At 37.5% G+C, this 23331-nt stretch overlaps 1 protein-coding gene and 1 long non-coding RNA gene across 6 annotated transcripts in view; one reads left to right on the top strand and one right to left on the bottom strand.

Annotated features, from left to right (window-relative positions):
* Positions 1-17535, top strand: part of STYK1 (serine/threonine/tyrosine kinase 1) — a 32485-nt gene extending 14950 nt beyond the window's left edge. For 4 of the 5 annotated variants that reach the window (XM_041736694.1, XM_041736693.1, XM_041736696.1 and 1 more), the window contains 9 exons: positions 3090-3238; positions 3677-3811; positions 6298-6564; positions 7329-7510; positions 9349-9432; positions 10719-10927; positions 12519-12559; positions 13351-13447; positions 15509-17535. In XM_041736694.1, coding sequence (XP_041592628.1) covers positions 3193-3238; positions 3677-3811; positions 6298-6564; positions 7329-7510; positions 9349-9432; positions 10719-10927; positions 12519-12559; positions 13351-13447; positions 15509-15734 — 1287 coding nt within the window. In that variant the 5' untranslated portion in view covers positions 3090-3192 and the 3' untranslated portion in view covers positions 15735-17535. The remainder of the gene's footprint in view (positions 1-3089; positions 3239-3676; positions 3812-6297; positions 6565-7328; positions 7511-9348; positions 9433-10718; positions 10928-12518; positions 12560-13350; positions 13448-15508) is intronic. The other variant, XM_041736697.1, reaches the window with a different exon arrangement.
* LOC121480266 lies at positions 160-22906 on the bottom strand. The gene is made up of 3 exons (XR_005984921.1): positions 22828-22906; positions 7388-7582; positions 160-3829 (listed from the first exon to the last, which is right to left on the bottom strand). It is a non-coding gene; the product is annotated as an uncharacterized LOC121480266 (long non-coding RNA).
* Positions 22907-23331: the final 425 nt, after the last annotated feature.

Raw genomic sequence — 23331 nt, 5'->3', positions numbered from 1 at the left:
TATAGGTGAACTGTGTACATATTTTCCAACCAGTTGGATAGAATTATCAGAATAAACAATTTCCTAACTTTACTGGATCCTTGATTCCAGTGGCTTGAATCTAGTAATATACGGCATCAAGGAGAGAAGTGTGGGGTAATGTTTTATATATGTAAGGACTTTACAGTCTAGGTAAGAGAAGAAGCATTGACCAATATACATTTTTTCTTTTTGAAGATTTTATTTTTTAGGTAATCTCTACACCCAACATGGGGCCCAAACTCACAACTTTGAGATCAAAAGTTGCATGCTTTACTTACTGAGGCAGCCAGGCACCCCTACATTTTTGTCTTAACACAGTGAGAAAACTGTCTAGATATAATTAAGAGGGATAGAGTATTGGTCATATTGCAAAGAAGTGTTGGTCAAGAACATTGATAGGAAGAGTCATCTTAGAAGGTTTTGGCATCAAGGCATGTCTTTTCTCAGGTTGACACAGTGAGCAGGCGAAGTTATGTGGTAATTGAATATTAACTGCAGAGAGAAATGTGATGTTGAGAGGAATATCATTGCTATGAGTGAATCTGAACATCTGATAAATGTGCTTTGGTGGGCTCTAAAGGTAGTAAGGTTTCCTGTGTAGGTTTCCATGCCTATGTGGGTGGGTATGCCTGGTGTGTTTACCTTAAAAATTCTAGACTCATTTGGTATATTCCATATGACTCTAGTCAAACTGTATTAGTTGGAAAGAGCTTATTGTACAAATGCCTGGAAAGTGATCTACTGAGTGGTCCTCACCATAGACGTATACATTTGTTTCCTTGCTCCAGCATCCGATTACATTGGGCTTCTAGTTGTTAATAAACCTAGATTCTTTAAAGTATCCATGCACAAATGAACTTTGTTCAGGAAATGTAATAGAAGGTCATACTGTATCTAAATGATCACATTGTGCTCTAATAAGTATGATGTGTAAGTGCAAGGGAATAAGCATGGATTTGAGTCTTTGGCCATGTACTTATAGTTGCATTTGGCTCACAATGAGCAGTTCCAAGTGAGGATACATGTGCACACAGGCCTTTAAATTTCTTCCTTCAGAATGTATTAGTGGGTGTGTAGTTTGGTTTCTGGGCAGAGCTTCCAAGTTGGAGCTGGGTGCTGACTGACTTTTTCTTCCACTTGTACTGTGGTTAAGAGAGATTATGCTCACTGAACACACCCCAGAGAGCCAAACTCGTTCAACTGGCTGCTCCCTGAATGAACACAATTACATCTGATAATGCACTGAAAAGGAAGTAAGAGGAAAGGAAAACGAGAATGAGAATGGCAGTGAGAAATTTTCAAACAGCTTTTGAATTCTCCTGACTATGCTGATGTTTTATTATTTAAGATCTTCTCCTTCTCCACCCTCTCAAGACTTTCTGATTCTTGCCCTAGCACCAGTGCTTTTCCTTCTATGTGGTCTTATGGAATTGTGGAAACTTTCTCAATTACCTTTTGCCTTGCCTTTTTTGGCTTATAAACTAGATGGACTTTGTTATAATTCATTGACTTCATAGATCCCTTGTTATGTACAGCCCACAAATAAGAAGGTGCCTCCCCTCTCCCCAGTTTTCCTCTTGGCTACTCTTTTGTATACATGAGCTTCTGTCAACCAACCACCTGTCTTTCTCCTGAGTTATAAGAAAATTGTCTAATTTTTATCTCTCCATACATGGAGCTCCAGGAATAGTGAAAAGGGGATGAAGCTGGAACTGGAAGGTTTCTCTATGTGTTTTAGGAACTAAGAGACTCTGTCACATTAAGTCACATTATGGTTATTAGTATCAACAACAGGGCATAACATATGATAGAAGACCACATAATATGGTAGATAGCACATATGTACAATATCCTACAAGCTGTAATTCTGATTTGTAAAATTTTAGCATGTTATCAAATTACTACAAAACTAGATCACATACTTAGGATCACCTAGATAGTGAAAAAAAAAATCACCATTTTTTTTTTTCAGATCAGTCAGAATTAATTAGAACCAGGGAAGACTCTTGTGAACTAAGGGAAAAATAAAGTTATAAAATATAAAAGTTATAAAAAATATATATGTTATATAAACATAACATATATGCTACATATATAATTATATATACACATATATATAATCATATATAATTTATGTACATGATTATATATATTATATATATATTATATATATATCTATATATGTATATATATATCTCTCTGAAGTTCTCTTCAGAAAGAAATAACCAGTTTTTGGGAGGTGTAATTTCAAATATATGCTGATCATATAGAATTACAGTGATGTACATAAAGAATCTCTGGCCCAGTAAGCAAGAAAATACCTTACTTGGAGAATTGGGAACTGAATACATGGAGAAGGATGGGGTGGGAGAAAGATTTTTTATGGTATATCACTTTAGTTTTTTATTTTTGAAACTTAAGAATATATATGAGTGAATATGAGCATCTTCTAAGGGCTTTGGTGGGCTCTCCAGGTAGTCAGGTTTCCTGTGTATGCTTCCATGCCCCCTTCTCTCTTGATGATCTATCTATCTATCTATCTATCTATCTATCTATCTATCTAGTTTGAGAGAGAAAGAAGATGGCTTGGTTCTGATATTCCCTTTAACCTGTATGCTGGTAGGAATGAATGCCTGTGTCTGTCTATATATAATGATCTGGGGAAGCTCCAATTAAAAAATAAGTAATACATAGAAAAAAATTAAACCTGCTTGGGATTATAGGGTAGTTAGGTCATTTCCATATAACCCACAGACCACAATTGCTCAAACAGGTGCTGTGAACATGAACTTAAACATTGGAGCAGGGGTCTTGGGTAGGAGGGGAACCTTTAAAATAATTTGAGAAACAATGGCATGAAAGGTAAGACTGGATCAGGGCTATACTTTCTGTATAATAGAAAAGAGAAAAATGCCAGGACAAAACAAAATTCTTCACACTTGAATATCAGGTAGATGGAAAGAGATGAATGGTTGACTCAGAAAATTCCAGGCAGCCATGTACTTAATACCTAATGATCTTTTGTGGGATCTTAAAATTCTCTGTATGCTCCATTTTATTTTTTTCAGAGTACCTGAGTCCTTGGGAATTATTCTCAGTGGTGCTCTGTGCATTCTCTAAGGGCCAAGAAAAGGAGCAGACAGCTGTGTTGGCCTGGGAGATGAGAGAAGCATGGCACGAAAGCTACTGGAATGCAGTCTCAGTGACAAGCTGTGTGGTAAGGACCTATCTACTGATCATCACATAACTATCTACTGATTCTAGGATGACAGAGACTAAGATCTGCATAGATTCTAGAAGGCCGATGAGTTGACTTCTAATAGAAATGAAGACAGCATTAATAAAGGATTGAGCACTAAAGGTCATTGTCTTTGAAGAGTGATAAGTGCCAATCAGAGATCCAGATGCTGCATTCTTCACCTCAGTAGGAAAAATGATGAGACACAGAGCACGCTTGATAGGCTAAAATGTAGGGACACTGGGGTTTCTGATTAGAGAGGTGCTCCCAATACTGGCTCCACGGCATGGAAGTGGAGGGGAAGAAAGAAGAGATGATCATTTCATGTATGAGGAGCTGAGGACTGGTGGATAGGGGAAGTTGTGTGAACATCAGATTGAAATTCTTCAATCTCTTCCTGCTTGATTTCCTACCCAGTTGTCCGGGAGCAGCAGTATGAGATCATCATCATCCCAACCATTCTGGTAGGCATCTTCCTCATCCTTCTTGCGGTCATCCTGTGGCTTTTTATCAGAGGACAAAGAGCTCAACAGCCGTCTCCTGGACTCCGAGGTAAAACTTAAGCTGGAGCTGGGGAGAGGTCCAGGGAAAATGGAGTAAGATCCAAGTCTCAGTGAGCTCAAGTCTAGAAGGTGAGGTCCCTGCTACGGGAGGGTGAGGCCCCCCTCTTGTGGAGTTGAGGCGAGGTGAGCTCTTTGAAACTCAGTATATGCTTATTAGTTGAAACAGAAGTAGGCAAGAGAGGCCTCATGTGGCCTGTTTCTGTCTTCTTTTTCCTACTGCATTATCAAACATTTGGCCATGTGAGTGTCAATGTATTGGGGAGGAAGATTAGTGGTTAAGGCCTAAGGCTTTGTTACCAGCTTTGAAGGATGACATTTTACTCTGTAATACATTCCAGCCATCCTCTGTGCTCCTGGACTCTATAATGAAAAGAAGTAGCCTTCATAACAGTCTTTGAAGCATTAAGTAGGAGATGATGTCCTGTTCTGAAGTACCACTGAGCATATAATGAAAGTGAATTAGCTCTCATGAAACTAAGGGTTAAAAGAAGGAAAGAAAAAAAAAAAAAAAGCCTGACAGTGATCAGAAACTCTATAGTGACTGATCCCCATTCCCTCTCAAAATAGTAACTGGGTGATGGCCATTAAGGAGGGCACATGATGTAATGAACACTGGGTGTTATAAGCAACTGATAAATCATTAAATTCTACCACTGAAACTAATAATATACTATATGTCAACTAAATTGAATTTAAATAAAAAAATTTAAAGATCCCAATTCTCTTCTAATTTACTTACAGAAAAACTTCTGAGGTATCTAAACTCACTCTCATGACTTCTGCTTGTCACATTCTCTTTTGAACATTCTAAAATAAAGCTCTTCTCCCTACCACTCCACCAAAACAATTCTTTCCAAGATTGCCAATGATAGCTATATTGAGTCCTCATCTTAGCCTGTCAAAAGCATTTGAAACAATTTTGCCCCTTCTCCTTATTGAAACACTTTATTTTCCTTTTAAATCTACAGTCACTCCCTTAAGTCTTATGGATTCAAACACTTTCTCTATTCTGATTGTAGTCTCCCTTGAACTTCAGATTCATATACTAAACCACCTATTTGGCAGTTTGGATCCAATACACATCTTATACGTAATATGTCCACAGCAAAGGTTCTGAAATTCCCTCACACATGTCCTCTGGCTTTCTAGGGTTCAGTCTAAAATCTTGAAGATGTCATTGACTCCCCTTTCTCTCATACTTTGTATCCAATCCATTAGCAAATCCTGTTATCTCTATCTTCAGAATAAACTCAAGCCACTCTCATTTCTCAGAGATCATTGAAATATGCTCCTATCTGGAGCGTATTTCCTATCCCTTTATGGTCTGTTCTCCACAGGGCAGCAGAATGATTCTTTTAAGGCCCACATCAGTCCTGGCTATTCTCTGCTTGGAATTAAATAAAATAGCAATATTTTTATTTCTTGGAACAAAAGAAGACAAATTTCTTTCAATCACCTTCCATGATCTGGACCTTCTCTGGCCTCATCTCTTATAATTCTCCAACTATGCCACATAGTTCCAGCTGTACTAACTTCATTTTTCTTCCTCAAATATGCCAAATATGCTTCTTCCTCAATACCTTTGCTCTTCCTGTTCCCTCTGTTTGTAATATCCTTCCTGATTCCAGATGGTTTGTTCTGTAATTGTTTCCAGGCATTTTTCAAATATCATCCTATCAGAAAGGCCTTTCCGGACCTTCACATATAAAATAGCATCATTGATGCCTCTAATTCTGCTATTTTCCTTTATAACACTCATCACCTGGTATGTTATCTGCTTTCTCTCTCCTACCACTAGAAAATAATCATCAGAACCTAGACTTTGCCTATTCCCAACACGAGAACAATTCCTGGCATGTAGGATATGATATTTGTCAAATAAGTGGATAGGTTAATGAATGAATGGAGATTTAATGAGAAGAATGAATTTATCTTTTCCAGTGGAGGAAAATTGAAAAGAGAAAAGTACCAAATTTTTTTTTTGGACTGAGATTCTAGGAAATATGCAATAATTTGACTTTGGGAACATCATAAAGGAGGGGGAATAATCATGGCTTAGAGTTGAATAGTTATCCATACCTTCCCTCCACCTTTAAAAGCCATTTTATTGATTTAAACATTAGTTCCTGTGGGTAGTTACCACCACCTTTCAGGTGTCTGTGGTTTGAGAACCTACCCAGGAACTTGCTTAATTGTCTCCATATTATACATATAATCCTAAGAAAGAGAGGAAATGTCATTACCACTTTCCAGAGGTCCATCCTGAGTTGTCTTAGAAGTAATAGGGTTATATTATAAATGTTTTACAAGGTTGGTATTGGTGCTGGTTCATAGAGAAGCATCAGAAGTTCACAGAAGCATCGGCCAGAGAGAAAATTGCTAGAGGAACTTCCTTGCCAGTGTGTTCCAGGCTCTGCTCTCTCGGAGTCCCTACCTAGGGTAGGGAATAGATGACTGGTATGATCGTTGTTCTAGGCACTGGCCCTGTGCCTCCATCTAGGGGCCGAAGCTGGGAGGCAGCAGGACATGGAGGAAGTGTGTTGGTGCCACTTACGGAGAAATCAATGGAAAGTGTCCTACAAACTACCACTCATGCTCTGGCTAAGCTGCAAGTGCCCCGAGAGCAACTCTCTGAAGTTCTGGAGCAGATTCACAAGGGTAGTTATGGAGCTATCTATCGAACCAAGATGCACAGTGGGGACACTGATAAGCCAAAGAGTGTTATCCTCAAGGCTTTGAAAGGTAAAGGGAGAGATGTTTGATTTCCCTTTCTTTCTCTTTTTTACTTTTCCACTGGGAGCCCCAAGCCTGGGTGGTTGTTAAGCTTGCAGACACTTAGATGTTAATCAATAGATAGCTGTGATCACAATTGCTTGCAGAGCAAGATGGGAATAGAAAGTGAAAACTTGAGGCAGAAATGTTTTTCTTGGGGGTCTTTCAGTAGCTCAGTGTTGCCTGTTGAGGCTGATATAAAAACTGGGCATTAGTGCATGAGGATTTGAGGTTGTTCCTTCATTTGCACTATCACTTTCCCTAATATGCAATAATTATTGCAACTATTTCCTTCCTTCCTTCCTTCCTTCCTTCCTTCCTTCCTTCCTTCCTTCCTTCCTTCTTCTCTCCCTCCCTCCCTCTTTTCTTTTTTTCTCTTTATATGGACCAGTAGTAGTGGATACATAAAACAGCACAAAGCTGGGGTAAGCAAGAATACTATTCAAAAGGCCTAGGCAGTGATAATATTTGAATGTGAACTCTTGTCTATTTAGGCAGATTAAAGTCTACCCAGTTCTAATGCCTATGATTCTATGTTGCTTTGACAAAAAACAAAAAAATAAATCAGTGACATTGAGAATTATCTTCTAATCAGCTCCCTTTCTCTACTTTTTGCCTATACTTACTCTCCTTTGGTAATTGAGAATTACCATCTGAGGTTGCTTCTTCCCTCATACCTCCCATTTTATTGGTAATGTTCTGACTGTTTCCCATGGCTCATCTGTCCTCTACAGAACCAGCTGGGCTCCACGAGGTGCAGGATTTCTTAGGGAGAATCCAATTCTATCAGTACCTGGGGAAGCACAAGAACCTGGTACAGCTGGAAGGCTGCTGCACAGAAAGGCTGCCACTCTATATGGTGCTGGAGGATGTGGCCCAAGGCGACCTGCTCAGCTTTCTCTGGACCTGTCGTCGGGTGAGCAGGGTAGAGGTGTTAGGAAGGAAAGGCTTGACCTGGCTGATAGTTGTTCACATGTCAAATAGCCTGCTAATGACAAAGCAGAGAGACATTATTGTAATAAAATAACAATGATTGAGTATCACCATCCAAAAGAACTTTTTATGATGACAGGAATGCTCTGTATCTGCTCTGTCCACAATAGTAGCCACTAATCACTTGTGGCTATGGAGCAGTTGAAATGTGGCTGATGTGATTGAGAAACTGAATTTTAAATTTTACTTACTGTTAAATAATAAACTTTTAATTAGCCACATGTGGCTACCATATTGTGCAGACAGATTTAGAGTATGAACTTTAGGATTTATTTTCTACTAGCTATGTGACTTTGGGCGAGTCACCTCTCTGAGCCTGAACTTTCTGAATCTGTAAAATGGGAATAATAATAAGTTATTATTAAAATTAACAGAAACTATGTGTGTAAAAATTATTGTTAGTACTTATTGTAATTTCATTGCTGTTAGCCTTAAGTGTGTCCTCTATTCTGTAACATCACTCTAGTATGCCAGTCTTGAGGAGAAATTCAGCATGAATGTTTTTTGTACTTCAAATTCATTTTTTAAAAAATTTAAATGTTTAGAAATTTCTAGACTATAGTGCAAGTCCTTCTCCTTACAATCTTCCTACTTCTCTACATATTGCTCTTTTTGAAGTATTGTATGTTTCCATAGTTAGTTGTCACTTACTAATGAATAAGTTCAATATTAATCAAGCCTCCTCAATAGACTGATTATTTTGCTACTAAATGTGTATGATAAAAAGACCCTGTTAATGCCTTCCATCTAGTGGTGCAAATAGGACGATGTGCAAGTCTTTAGGCATTTAAACCTTTGTAAGAGGTTATCCATCTATAACTTGTTCTCGGCTCTAACCTCACTATTCTATTTTTCTTTTTTTCATTTTTTTAAAAAAATAACAAATTCCATCTCTACTTGTTATAGATCTATTCAGTCTTTTTTTTTTTTTTAAGATTTATTTATTTGACAGAGGGAGAGGAAGAAGCAGGCTCTCTGCTGAGCAGAGAGCCCATTGTGGGGCTTGATCCTGGGACTCTGTGATCATGACCTGAGCCAAAGGCAGATGCTTAACTGACAGCCACCCAGGCACCACTTTGCTTCTCTATTTTAGACCATCTGCATGCTTTTTTCATCACACCAAACTTCTCTTTCTTTTTTTTTTTGCATAGTCATTGTCCACTCATCCTTCCAATCTCTTTTTTTGTCACCATCATATGCTCTCTTTTCCATGTCCTTCATGGGGCTTGTAGATATGTAACAATATTTATGTATGATTATTTGATTCCAGCGTCACACTTTAAGTAGCAGAGGCAGCTGACATGTTTATTTTGCTTACTCTTGTGTTCTGAATCCCTAGTCATGTTTATTTTGCTTACTCTTGTGTTCTGAATCCCTAGTACTGGAACCTGGCACATAGTAGTCATTCAATGTGTTGAGTTAACATGTTTAATTAATATCACACACACATAGTGCCCCAGGAAAATTATTGCTTTATTCAGGGACTATATATACTCATATATATTTGCCTTTCTTTCCTGCTATTCTGCTTTTCCTTTATCCTATTATTCATCTACCTTCTTTATTGTCTTTCCAGGATAATAAATCATTGTACTTTGCATATCTGAGAATCTCTCATATTAGCCTCTCCTTGAATCTTAGTTCCTATGTTTTGCATCTTTTCTTTAGCCTTGATATCTACATTTAAGAATATCTCTGCCCCTATTTTTTCAAATCTGTTCATGTCATTTTGACATAATGCTTCTTTCTTTGTCTTTTTAGGATGTAATGACCATGAACAGCCTTCTCTATGATCTTACAGAAAAACAAGTATATCACATTGGGAGTCAGGTCCTCCTGGCTTTGGTAAGGCTGAGCAAAATGCCAACAGATGGTATGGATTTTTCTTGTTAGCTTGATATTTGACACCATATTTCTCATATTTCTATTTCCAAATGGGGTATATATTATAAAGAGACTCAGATGGAAGTTAAGGGGCAGAAATTCAAGCACTAATAAGCTTTTCTATTCTTTATGAAATTATTTAGATAAGACACTATAACATTGGTAATTCTAGGCTGAAAGTCATCAACTTAGGGTTTATAGAAGGAACAGGAAGGGTTTTAAAAGGTTTCTCAGTCTTAAAGTTCAAAAACCATGGCCAAGAGTTAAATGCTTGACACTCTTACTTTCCCACATGTACTAATATTAAGAGATGTAAAATGGCAAATAGCAAGCGAGTTGGGAGGAGATGTGGGAAGAGAAATCAAATAGGTGAAAGGCTGCAGAGCTAGAAGGAAGTGCACAATATTATGCCTGAAAAAACAAGAAAGACGAGTTCAGAACACGTTTGGCTGGAGACTTGCTTTGATACTGAATGTGATGGAAAACAGACTTTAAAAAGAACAAGGAACAAGTGGAAGAGAAGAAATAAGAGGGACAACAGCAAGATCATTCATTCATTTTAAATTAAATAAAGATGTAGGAGAAATAATTCAGTGTTTAAGAGAAAAAAAATGTACCTTTACCAGAATAAGGAAATATAGATGGCAATTTCTTTGAAGTTATTTAGATAACTGTGTTTAAAATTAGCATTTGCTATTTAGAAAAATCAGGCTCTTTGAAGCTATTTTAAGTATTTGATATACCACTCAAAACTGTGTGACCTTATATAATCATTTAGATTTATCTAAACGATACTTCCCTATCTTATCTGACCTAGTTATTTTAGGGACAAAATGGGATGATATAAATTTATTATTATGACACACAATTTCACTATATATATATTATCTTGTTTAGGGGACTGTGGCTAGAAACTTGAAACCTGCTTCCTTTTGCAGGGTCTAGCTGGATCCTAACTAAGAGAAATGTAAACTCAGGCAGGGGTCAGGGCTTGACACAGTGAGAGATCATACTTTCCAAACTCAGTATTAATGCTGTTTGGATTATTTGCTCAGTTTAGTAGTCCTAAACAATGCAAAAATGTCTGATTCATTATGGTGACTTGGAAGTGTTATGTCATTATCAGTGAGATTTGTTCAGTCAAAAATGTCCTTGTCTTTTTGAGGATTCCTAGGACAGCTTCTCTTTGTCTGTGACTCCAGCTACAACCTCAGATAGCTGACCCATATTTGATCTTATGCTGACAGGAATTTCTCCAGGATAAGCATCTGTTCCATGGGGATGTGGCAGCTAGAAATATCCTGATCCAAAGTGATCTTACTGCTAAGCTCTGTGGACTGGGCCTGGCTTATGAAGTCCATGCCCGAGGGGCCATCCCGGCTACTCACATGGTACCTCTCAAGTGGCTCGCCCCAGAACGGCTTCTGCTGAGACCAGCTGGCATCAGAGGAGATGTGTACGGTTTGTTTCTGCCCTTTAGACTTCGTCCCTTCTTGACCTAGGTGTCCTCTGGTTCCTGACCATGACTGCATCTGTTGTAAATTCTGTGTGACGTGAAATATCAGAAGTCAGACTCTCCAGGAGAAATGTGTGTTTTGTGACAGAGCTCATATTTGGCATCTGGCTGCGATCCCTTTTAGTGCCTTTTAAAATATTCTTTCTGTATTAGATTAGCAGTCTTCATTAGGAAAGACAAAAGAAAAATGAAAAGATTATTCCTACCAATATCTAAAGGACTAGATAGTACAGTCCTTTTTATCTGAAGGAGGTAGGTCCACTTAATCAAAAGTTCAGTTAAACCAGGGATTATTAAAATTAAAAAGTAATATACATACATCAAGTAATTTATTTTGACCTCAAACATATATAAATATACAATTATTTGTTGATCTTTGGGGGAGGGCCAAGGCCTTTTTTTATGAGGGTTGACCCACTAAGTGAGCTAATACATTGTATTTCTTGTATAAATATAAATAGCATTCATAACACATTATGTTTGAGTTTCAGCTTGCAATGATTCTGAGTGAAAAATTTGAAAAAAAAAAAACATCAACAGCTGTGAAGCAATTTAACTGCAGACATTTATTATTATTTTTTCCAATTTTCTACTGTTAGCTTACCCATGCAATTTGACAACGCTTTCTTTTTCAGTAGTGTATTATTATAGAATACTTTCAAAGCATTCAGCCTAGTTTTCAGGAGCTAGTACTTTTTTACATTTATATTTAATTGATTACATAATAGCATTGTTACATCTGATAGTGTAAATAGTATTGTAAAGAATCACAATTGACTTTTGGTAACCATGTGATTTAGTAGCTTGGAGAAGCACATGGATATAACATAATATCTTACTAGCATAAATGTCATGAGCAGCAGAGGAAATTTAGAATATCAGTTAATATGGTGAGTCAATTAAGAGACTTTCATTGCTGCTTCACTGACATCTGCTTTTCAGTAGAGGTCTTAGAGTAATAAGCATAACTGGGAAATGTTGATCATTTAGTGGTGATATGATAGAAGAGTGAAATAAGTATGCCTTAAATCATACTGCTCTGGCAAATATCTAGCCCTGTTATGTGTAAAACTTATTCTGTTAGTGTTTTTTCTAGGTTGGGCAGTTAGATCTATTGAGGAAATAGATAAATGATAAACCTCTCTGGGACTTGTGCTAAGAATAAGGACTAAAATTTCAGCAGGAGTGAATGGAAAGGATGAAAAAGATGCAGAAGGTAATTTCTTTGGGTAGATGTGCTTGTGTGTTTGCATGAACACATACACATACAATTTAGCAAATGATAGTAAACATCTATGAATGTGAAATATAGAAGAAAAGAGACATAAATCCAGTCTTTAAGGAGATTAAACTTGAAGGGTATTGAACAGAAATGCTTTCTAATTACTTTGCTTATGTTACGAGACACTTTCAATTCCCCTTCATGGCCTTTATATGATTCTTACTGAAGGACCCTGATAGTTTAAGTGAGCTCTCTTTAGGAAAAAAGGCAGAAATAGAAATTAAGTAAATGGCTTTGTTTCTTTCACAGCTGGTCTTTTGGGATCCTGCTTTATGAGATGGTGACTCTAGGTAAGGCGGATCCCTAAAGTAGTACCTGTATGCAAATAAACAAGTATGTTTGGGGGATGTTTGGGGGAGGGCATATGCTATGGAAAGAGGTTTAAACTGGGCTTACATGAAATCCCTCTCCTCTATTTACCTTTTTAATTTTGCTTTCTTTTTCTTTCTTTTCCTCAACACTTTACCAATTCCTTTTTTTTTTTTAATTTTTTTATTTATTTATGATAGTCACAGAGAGAGAGAGAGAGAGGCAGAGACACAGGTGGAGGGAGAAGCAGGCTCCATGCACCGGGAGCCTGATGTGGGATTCGATCCCGGGTCTCCAGGATCGCGCCCTGGGCCAAAGGCAGGCGCCAAACCACTGCGCCACCCAGGGATCCCCCACTTTACCAATTCCAAAGATGTTTTAAAATCCTAAGAATAATTCCAAGAGTGATTTTGTATAAACACATTGTCCTTAGATTTATTAATCTATTTGATGGAGAAAATGCAGTACTTTTCCATGTTTGGGGAGTGGAGGGCTGTTCTCATTTCTCACTTTGCGTTATTACTTTCATAAAGGCTCAACATTTTCTTTAATTATCAGTTTTTTTCCTCTCAAACACCTTTTTTCATCCCCCAAATTCTCTAAGTTATTTTCTTCCTTGATCACTAGGGAGCAGCTATATTGTATCTAGTATCTTTCCTTTGGCTCTACCTTTTGCAAGCAATTAGCTTGGTGGATGAAGTGTCATGATATAGTTCATATTCTAGAGGACTTAAAGTTCCTTTCCTACTCTCATTTTTTTCCATCCCAACAGGGGCACCACCATATCCTGAAGTCCCTCCTACCAGCATCCTACAGCATCTCCAGAGAAGGAAAATCATGAAGAAACCCAGTAGTTGCACACATACCATGTAAGTGGCTTTTAGGGCCTATTCTTCTCTCATTATGACTCCTTTTTTTTTTTTTTTTTAAGATTTTATTTATTTATTCATTAGACACACACACACACACACACACACAGAGGGAGGGGGAGAGATAGATGCGGAGACACAGGCAGAGGGAGAAGCAGGCTCCATGCAGGGAGCCTGATGTGGGACTCCATCCTGGGTCTTCAGGATCACACCCCAGGCTGAAGGCAGTGCTAAACCGCTGAGCCACTGGGGCTGCCCAACAACTCCTTTTTGATCTCCATCAACCATGCCCTTTTAAAGTGGCTCAGATGATCCCTAGCCCACCTTTATGTGCTAATATAAAGCCTTAGACAAACCTATGCAGTAAAATACATCTGCTCATATATCATATATATATTTCCTTAAATCTGTATATATATGTATGTGTGTACACACACACACACACACACACACACACACATAGTGTTGAGGCAACTACTGAAAACTATATCAGCAATCTAAGTTGATAAAATTTAGTTCTTCTAGAAGCTTCTAAAATAGGTAAGAAGTGGACCAAATCCAATGCAAATACATTAGTGTTTTGTCTAAAGGTTGTCAGTCAGAGACTGCCAGCCTCAGTTCTAATATAGCTGCTATAAAATCCATTATTCTAGAGTAACTCACTGGCTCTTATTTGGTATATAACTTTTATAAAATATTGACTGTTTTTCCCAGTTCTGAGCAAATTAGAAGCCAACCAGAAGAAGGAGGGGTAGAAGAAATTAGAAGGATGGGAGGAGCATCCAATAATATCAGCAGAAGGGGACAGCTGATGAGTCAGTGCAGAGGCAGAAAATGGAAAAGTTAAAAATTATACACAGTATTTTCTAACCTATAAATTACAAAAAGGGATTGCTATAGAATATAAGAAAAAGTTAAATAAAATGTAAGAAGTCAGAGGAGAGTATATTAATATAAATTTCTGATAAGATTTTTGTTATAATTTTTCAGCCTTGAAAGGGTAGATTTCCATCAACTGAGTTTCCCACCAATAGTTAAAGTATTGAGCAGATTATAAATGTCAAATATCATAACTATATACATACATATATATATACACACATGCATATATATACAGTATAATACTGCCTGGGTATACTAGAATGATTGTTGAAACATATTTTTTATAGGCTTTATTATCTATGTGTAAAACTCTGTCCTTTATATTAGGGGAGGGGAGACATTTAACCAATAAAGTATCTGCAAAAACCTGGGGTAGCCTCGGTTTACTCCAATCCTGTTCAGCTGAGCATCTGCCTAATTTCACCCCATCAATCTGACATGCACAGATTTATAGGACTATTACTGGATTTTGGAGAATTTAATATTTGGATGAGGACATACCTGAAACAACCTTGAAAAATCAACATAAAGTGGGAGGCAACATAAAAGAAAGATTTTGAAAAGCTCAGACTCACATCATAGGGTTAAAAAGACACTCCTAGTCCTGCTACTTTATGGGACATTGTTTGCTTATCTTAAAATAGGTATAATGATGATAATCCTACCTCAAAGTTATTGTGAGGCTAAAATAAAATAATGCAAGCTCAGTTTCACCACCATGCCTTATAAAATAAGTTCTTGCTAAATGTTATCAGTGTTATTAAATTAGCATCTCTTACACTGTCTCACTGTACTCTTTACTGCAGAAAAGAGTGTGGGAGACACAGTGTGGGCTGAGGCTTATAAGGGAAGGTTGCATAGAAGGATTTAGATCTAAAACAAAGCTGTAGGAAATGACAACCATGGGGAAGATACTCAGGCAACTGAGCATAGCATGAGCAAAGACAGAGTTGGGTGTTAACAGCCACATCTTAGGCATAGCAAGACACTGACTTGGCTGGGGGAAACGGGTTCAGTTAGGCAAGGTCTCTGAGGATAAGAAGGAATATTATTAATGGGGAAGACTATGAGAGGACAATGAGAAGTAGATTAAAGGACTGCAAGGGTTTGTTGTTGTTGTTAAGGTTTGTTAGGAGAAGAGACATATTCCTCAAACATTTGTCTTATCAAGGAAGTTAGTTTCTCTTGTTCCCCTTTCAGGTATAGTCTTATGAAGTCCTGCTGGCGCTGGAGTGAGGAGAGCCGCCCCTCACTTCAAGAGCTACACTCACGCCTAGAAACTGCTGCTCAAACTGCAGATGACAAAGCTGTGTTGCAAGTACCAGAGTTGGTGGTGCCTGAACTGTATGCAGCTGTGGCTGGTATCAGCATGGACAGCCTCTCCTATAGCTACAGCATCCTTTGAAGATCCTGGGGAAAGAATATTTATGTGTGATCATATACTATTGGAATGAATTCCTCTGAGAACAGAGAATAGCTTTCTAGTGAGACATAAAGGGAAAAATAGGATATTCCCCTACACATTTTCCTAGTTATCCAAAATGGTGCTAGATCAGGAAACATACTCCATATACATGCCCTGGAGACTCAGAAGTCCAGTTTCATTTCTGCCACCCCAATCCTGAAGACCCAGAGTAGATGTGGTGGAGAGTATCACATGCAAAGAAAGTTTAGAAATCTATGTGTCTGGCATTGCTAAATAAGCTGATCTTCCCACACAGGCTGGTTTCCTCTTGAAGCATATTTTTATCTAGATTATTATTGGGTCCAGAGAAGTTGGAATCAACTGAGGGAATAGAGAGCTGATAAAGAAGTTGATGAGAAAGAAAATCAAAAGTTATTTTTGCTCAGGAGTATAGACATGGATCAAGGTTATCCTTTAAACAGAAGGTGGAGGAAGGAGATAAAGTTCTTCAATCCTGGTCTGTTCATGCAGGACAGGAGGAGGACCATGAAAGAAAACGTACAAGTTTCCTTTTGGGTATAGATTAAGAGATAGGTGGTCTCTTTTTTCATCTAATTATGAGACAAGTGAACTCTGCTGGTACTACTTTATTTTTTTTTTTTATTTATTTTTTTTAAAACTCTTTTTTTTTTTTTAATTTATTTATGATAGTCACAGAGAGAGAGAGAGGCAGAGACACAGGCAGAGGGAGAAGCAGGCTCCATGCACCGGGAGCCCGATGTGGGATTCGATCCCGGGTCTCCAGGATCGTGCCCTGGGCCAAAGGCAGGCGCCAAACCGCTGCGCCACCCAGGGATCCAGCTGGTACTACTTTAACTAGAAGCTAGAGAGTCTATTAGGCTGGTAATGAATATACAGTTGACCTTTGGACAACATGGGTTTGGACTGTGTGGGTCCACTTATACATGGATTTTTTTCTTGATAAATACAGTGCAATCCTGTAAATATATTTTCTCTTCCTTATGATTTTCTATTTTCTAGATTACTTTACTGTATGAATACAGTATATAATACATAGAACATACAAAATATGTGTTGACTGTTTTTGGTAAGGCTTCTGGTAAACAGTCGCTTTTACTAGTTAAGCTCTGGAGTCAAAAGTCATATGCAGAGTTTTGACTGTGCACAGATAGGCACACTTAATCCCTGTATTGTTCAAGGGTCACCTGTACTACATATGGATTTAATAAGTAAGAAATGTGAAAGCCAAGCAAGAATGCTTTAAAAGGGTTAGAAAATGATGTAATTTGAGACAGAAGGCTGGTAGTTTCTGATTCAAACATTCATTAATATATTGTGGAACTTATTTTGTTAAATTAATATTTATTGAGTAAAAGTTGGACCTTCTAGTATACAGCTGCCCAAATCTCTACAACAGGGAGGAGAGAAGTAAACAAATGGAAGTTCATGTCAACAGAAAAATTCAAGACAATCTACATTGTCAGAAAACTGATTCCTTATGTGTAAAATGGAGATAATACCTACCTCACAGGGTTGTTGTGAGGACTGAACAAGAATATATATTGGTATATATTTGGCTCATATGTGCTCAATAAATGGTGATTTTCTTTCTTTTTCCCTTCCTCTCCTAGAATATTTCATATCTTTTACATTTAGAATCTACTGTAGCCAGGATGCCTGGATAGCTCAGTTGGTTGAGTGTCTGTCTTTGGCTCAGGTCATGATCCTGGGGTCCTGGAACTGAGTCCCACATCAGGCTCCCCGCAGGGAGCCTGCTTCTCCCTCGGCCTATGCTTCTGCCTCTCTCTTAAGAGTCTCTCAAGAATAAATAAAATCTTTGGGTGGCTCAGTGGTTTAGCGCCTGCCATTGGCTCAGGGGATGACCCTGGAGTTCTGGGATCAATTCCTGGGATCGAGTCCCGCATCAGGCTCCCTGCATGGAGCTTGCTTCTCCCTCTGCCTGTGTCTCTGCCTCTTTCTCTCCCTTGTGTGTCTCTCATGAATAAATAAATAAATAAAATCTTAAATAAAATCTTTAAAAAATGTATACTGTAGCCAAAAAGAGAATCTCAGTCTGTCAGTCACATACTGAAGGATGGTATGGGACAAGTACCACATGACTAAAAAAATAAGCTCATCATTTTATATGAGCTCCTGGATGGTGATAGTAGCCTCCTACTATTTAAAAATACTGAAAATACCATGACAATGACAATTTACTTGGACATGTGATTTTAAAGAATACTCTGAGTGCTCTGGGAGACACCTAAGGCTGCTGTAGGAAAGATAACTGGTAGTTGAAAATTTTGTAGACATTAGAATCCTAATGAGGTCATGATTAATCATCCAACTGAATAATGATTCTTGCTCCCGTAGGAATACCACACTAGTAAGGATTTAAATGTGTGGGTGTTAAGTTGCAATAGGGAGAAGGGAGGTAGAGTGGCTTGGTACAAAACAATCAAGTCCTATAGAATCTCATTGTTGTTGCTTGGCTGTTTGATTAAATTTACAAAATATTTATGTATTAATTCAAATATTTTAAGAAAGGTGAGTTAACATTAGGGCCAACTGTACCAGACACTGTTCTAGGTGTTGGGCAAAACAGAGAGTTTTGGTTACAGTCTAGAAAGAGATTTTACTTATATATTTGAGTGGGCATAATACAAATAGTGGTAAGTGCTATGAAGAAAAACTATAGTAGAAGGAAATGTAAAATGTAAAATGAAGACCTCCCTGAAGAAATGGCATTTAAACTTACACCTTAGGGGTAGGTAAGTGAGCCTCATAAAGAGTGAGGAGAAGAGCCATCTGGGAGAGGGGAGATGGACTATGTGTGTGAAAACTCTGGGGCAAGGAAAAAAGCATAATTTATTTGAGGAACTGCAAATAGGGAAGTAGGTGGGGGCATAGTGAGGTTAGGAAGAAAATGATGCATAATGAATCAGAGCATTGCTCTTTTATACTGTATGTTACTAGTTATTTTGGTAGGAGGGAAAGCAGTAGACAATTGCTATTTAAATATTTTTGCCCTTAAAAAAATAAATATTTTTGCCCTTAATTTTGTTGTCCTGGATTTAGGCTGAGAAAAATGGATACAGTAATTGTTTAATCTAAGAAAACTGGGTCTTTCCCTTATTATTATTATTTTTTTGTCTTTCCCTTATTTGGCCAGGCTTTCTCCAAAAGCGGGATTATATTTTTGGCATTTTAACTGGTCAGCCAAACCAGGTGTTTCTGAGCTAAGGAGTGGAAAAGAGAATTAAAATATTTACCACTCAATTAAGTTGAATCTGGGCTAGCATTTGTTTCATAGTTTTGATTCCCCTCTCCCCAGATCTTTTTTCCAATTTATCCTTTATTGGTTAAAAAAGGTTCTAACATAGCTAGGAACTGAGCAAACACCCATCTGGAAAAAGTGTCTAATTGAAAGTTGAAAATGTAGTGTAACTTAGAATAGTATGAACTAGTAGTTTCAAATCACGCTTATGCAGAACACTAGGGTTTTCCATGGTAGATTTAGGTGTTTTGTTATTAAAACTGAGTAATTTTTTCACTAGTTTTGAAGAAAAGTAAGCTAATGGATAGAATGTTTTTTAAAAAAGATTTTTAAATTTATTTATTCATGAGAGACACACACACAGAGAGAGAGGCAGAGACAGGCAGAGGGAGAAGCAGGCTCCATGCAGGGAGCCCGACATGGGACTCCATCCTGGGTCTCCAGGATCATGCCCTGAGCTGAAGGTGGCGCTAAACCGCTGAGCCAACCGCTGAGATAGCAATTGTCTATCTGTCCGGATAGAATCTTCTTAATCTTTACCTTGCTATAATAATTTTTATTAAATTTTTGCTTTATCATAGCTCATTTAAACAAATACGTATGGCAAATGCTATGGGAAACTGGGAGGATAGCCTATTATACTTAATTTAGAGACGTTTTTACTTGTTTTGGAAGAGTTAGTAGTCATGCTATGTGTTAGAAGTGTATAGCATTGTCATATACTGGAAAAAATCATTACTTTGAATACTGGAATTAAATATATCATCATATCATAATAATCTAGCAATAGTGTTCACCACATATGAACATATCTGGGAAAAAATGGTGTGAAAATTTTGGTGTTTCTGCATGATGGTGTTTTAAAAAAGTAATATCATCGAGTGGTTAAAAAGACATTATGGTTAAAATTTCATAGAGAAATGTATTTTATTTTATTTTTTAAAGATTTTATTTATTTATATATTTGAGAGCTTATTTATTTGAGAGACAGAGGGCATGCGCATGAGCAGGGGGAGGAGAAGAGGGAGAGTGACAAGCAGACTCCACGCTAAGCATGGAGTCCAGACAGGACTTGATCCTATGACCTGACCTGAAGTCGAGTCAGACACTTAACTGACTGAGCTACCTGGCTTCAGGAGAAGTCTATTTCAGAAGAAAGAAGAGAAAGGTGGGTGGATGGCATAAAGGCTGAAACAGACCATCTCATTCTGACAGTAAAAATTTTTAAATTAAATCTAATTTTTAAATTAGAATGTGGTTTTAGATTATATAATATTCTTGATTTATTACTCTGATCCATTTAATGGAATGAGATAGCCCTGGCAGTTTTGTTCTGTAAATAAAAATTCAAACTATTCAAAAGCTACTGATAAAATACAACAAAACCTATCCTCTCCAGTATTTATCTCAGGAAATTCAGAACTTATTTCTGAAAATTTTAAGTAGGAATGATTTGATAATTTTAAATAGCGAGGCAAAAGGCAAAAGAAAAATCTGAGGACAGAGATCTGAGAGATCAAAGGAAAAGAGAATTTTAGATGCAGGTAAAATCAGAATATTTTAACAGACTAACACTTATAAGAAATAATCATCTCTGACCATAGCCCTCTGACTTGATTCATTACTGTGAAGCTGAAAGCAATAAACTTAAAATCTCAGGGGAAAATCATTATTTTTTCAATGAATATTGTGTATTTGATTAAATCATTAAGCCTTAATTTCGGCTAGAGTTGGAAATCAAATGCGTATTTCTTGGCTATTATATTTTTAAAAGATTTATTTATTTATTCATGAGAGGCACAGACTGAGAGAGAGAGGCACAGACACAGGAAGAAGGAGAAGCAGGCTCCTTGCAGGGAGCCCAATGCAGGATTTGATCCCGGGATCATGACCTGAGCTGTAGGCAGGTGCCCAACTGCAGAGCCGCCCAGGCGTCCCAATTGCAGGATATTTTAAAGCTAACCACAGATAGGTTGCCTTAGCGAAGACAGAAGTAGTTATTTATTTGGCTTCATTTAAGCTGCCCAAACATTTATTTTCCTAAATAAACTCTGGTAATATTAGTAAATATGCTCTAATTTGAACCCTACAGCAACTGGGATTGAGATTTCTCAGTTTGAAAAATATTTTGTTTCCAGCCCAAGTTAAAGTATATGAAGTGGTTCTTACAAATGAAATATTTCATTGAACTAAAAATTCAGTTCCTGATCTCATCAGCCACGTTTCAAGTGCTTAAGAGCTATTCAGAACATTTCCACATCTCTGTTGTGTAACACCCAAGAAGACCACAAAAAACAAATGCTTTATCACTTTGCAATCCTTATAAGATACAAGAGATAGTAAGGCTTATTATTTTTTAAAGATTTTATTTATTTATTCATGAGAGACACAAAGAGAGACAGAGACACACAGGCAGAGGGAGAAGCAGGCTCCCTGTGGAGAACTCGATGTGGGACTCAATCCCAGGACTTTGGGATCACGCCCTGAGCCAAAGGCAGATGCTCAATCACTGAGCCACCCAGGTGCCTCAAGGCTTATTTTATTTTATTTTTATATATATAAAGGATTAAGTACATATATTTTCACATTTCATTTTAAAAACAGAGAGGGTTAGAGAGGATTAGTCTTTGCCTCAGAAGTCTTTATAGGGGATAAAAACAGTAAGCGGCCTATAAAGATCTTAACACTGTGCATTCCACACATGCTACCTACATAGTCTTAGTTCTAGCACTTGGTAGCTCTCTTACGTAAGCCTGAAGATGAACACTGGCATGTGTGCCAAATGTCTGAAGAACATGCACTAGGGAATCTAAAGATATTGAATGATGCTCCCTGCAAAAAACAAGCCAAATGGATTACTGCTTGTATTTTCAGGGCTACTGTGGAATATTGTGGCCAAATTTCTGTGGGCTATTCTTGTAGTAAGTACACTGACCAACTCATCCCAGTTTGCCTGGGACTTTGCGGGCTTTAAAACTGAACTTTCAGTTCATCCCTGGAAACTCTCAAACCGAATGGTTAGTTCACCTTAACGATAAGGGATAGTGCTTTATGTGTCTTGTTTATTTTCCATAATGGCAGCATATAACAGGGGCTGAATAATTTCTATATTAACATTTATACAATGATTAATATAGATTTCTATATTGACGATATATATGTTAATACAGATTCAACATAATCTGGCCCAGTCTGCCTTTCTAGTTTTTCTACTCGCATGAATCTTATGTGTTAACTATAGTGAATTTCTTCGCTTTCCCAAATCACACACTATGCCTTTGCTTAGGCTGTTTTTTTTGCTTAGGCTGTTTTCTGCCTGGAATGCTTTCTTTCCCTTTAAACATATACCAAATTTATTCAAGGAGGTCTAATTTAAATAGTAGGTCTGGTCATAAGCCTTCCTTGATACTTCCCTTTCTTCAGTTTCCCCTACTCCCCAATAAAATGACTTGCTTCTGCTGTACTACCAGCATTTAAGAATATCCTTTCTTTTCTTTTTAAATAACTGATAGCCAATTTATTAAAAAGGTTGATGTAAGCATCTGCAATGGTGACTTCAACCTCACCTTCTAGCTCAATACTGATGGAAGTAATTTGCTTAATAATTTCAGAAGGGCTGTGCAAATCAATGAATCGCTTGTGGATCCTCATCTGAAAACGATCCCAGGTCTTAGAACCTTGACCATAAGGAATTTTTCTTATAGTGATTCTCAGAGCCTTGGTAGGCATCTAAACTGGTCCTTTCACTTTGAGATTCTTTTCCTTTGCGCCTCTGATCAAGTTAGTACATACCTTCTCCAAAGACTTTAGGTTGCAGCTGGTTAGGTAATTCTAATTCTGTGAATTGCTACCTCTGGTGTTTTCCCGATGTCTTTAAAAGCCATGGCTGCAGCTTGGCTCCCTGATGAACTTGTTCCTTTGGGATAGGGAACAGCAGTGAGTCAGGAGCTGAAGCTGGGTGTACAAAGTTCTGCTATTATTGCACCTGTATCTTCTTCAAAGAGCTAAAAATATTCTTTCTTTTAAGGTTTGCCTCCTCATGTTAATACATGTCTACATGATTGCTTTCTTCTCTGGACTAACAGTATAAAGGGGTCTATTATTATTACCAGTGTCTGTCCATTTCTGGCACATAAGAAATGCTAAATGTTAAAGTCATCATGTGTTTTACAAATTTTAAATCTTATTATACATTTATTATCTCATTTGATCTTCTCAGTAATTCCTGAGCTTGGAAAAGTTGATTGTAGGATATTCACTCGGTTGGTGAACAAACAGGCGTCAACAGTGATTAAG

Source organism: Vulpes lagopus, chromosome 21 (genome assembly GCF_018345385.1).
Source record: "Vulpes lagopus strain Blue_001 chromosome 21, ASM1834538v1, whole genome shotgun sequence".
Classification (NCBI taxonomy): domain Eukaryota; kingdom Metazoa; phylum Chordata; class Mammalia; order Carnivora; family Canidae; genus Vulpes; species Vulpes lagopus.
Note: the sequence above shows the minus strand (reverse complement) of the source record. Positions and strands in the feature narration are given on the sequence as shown.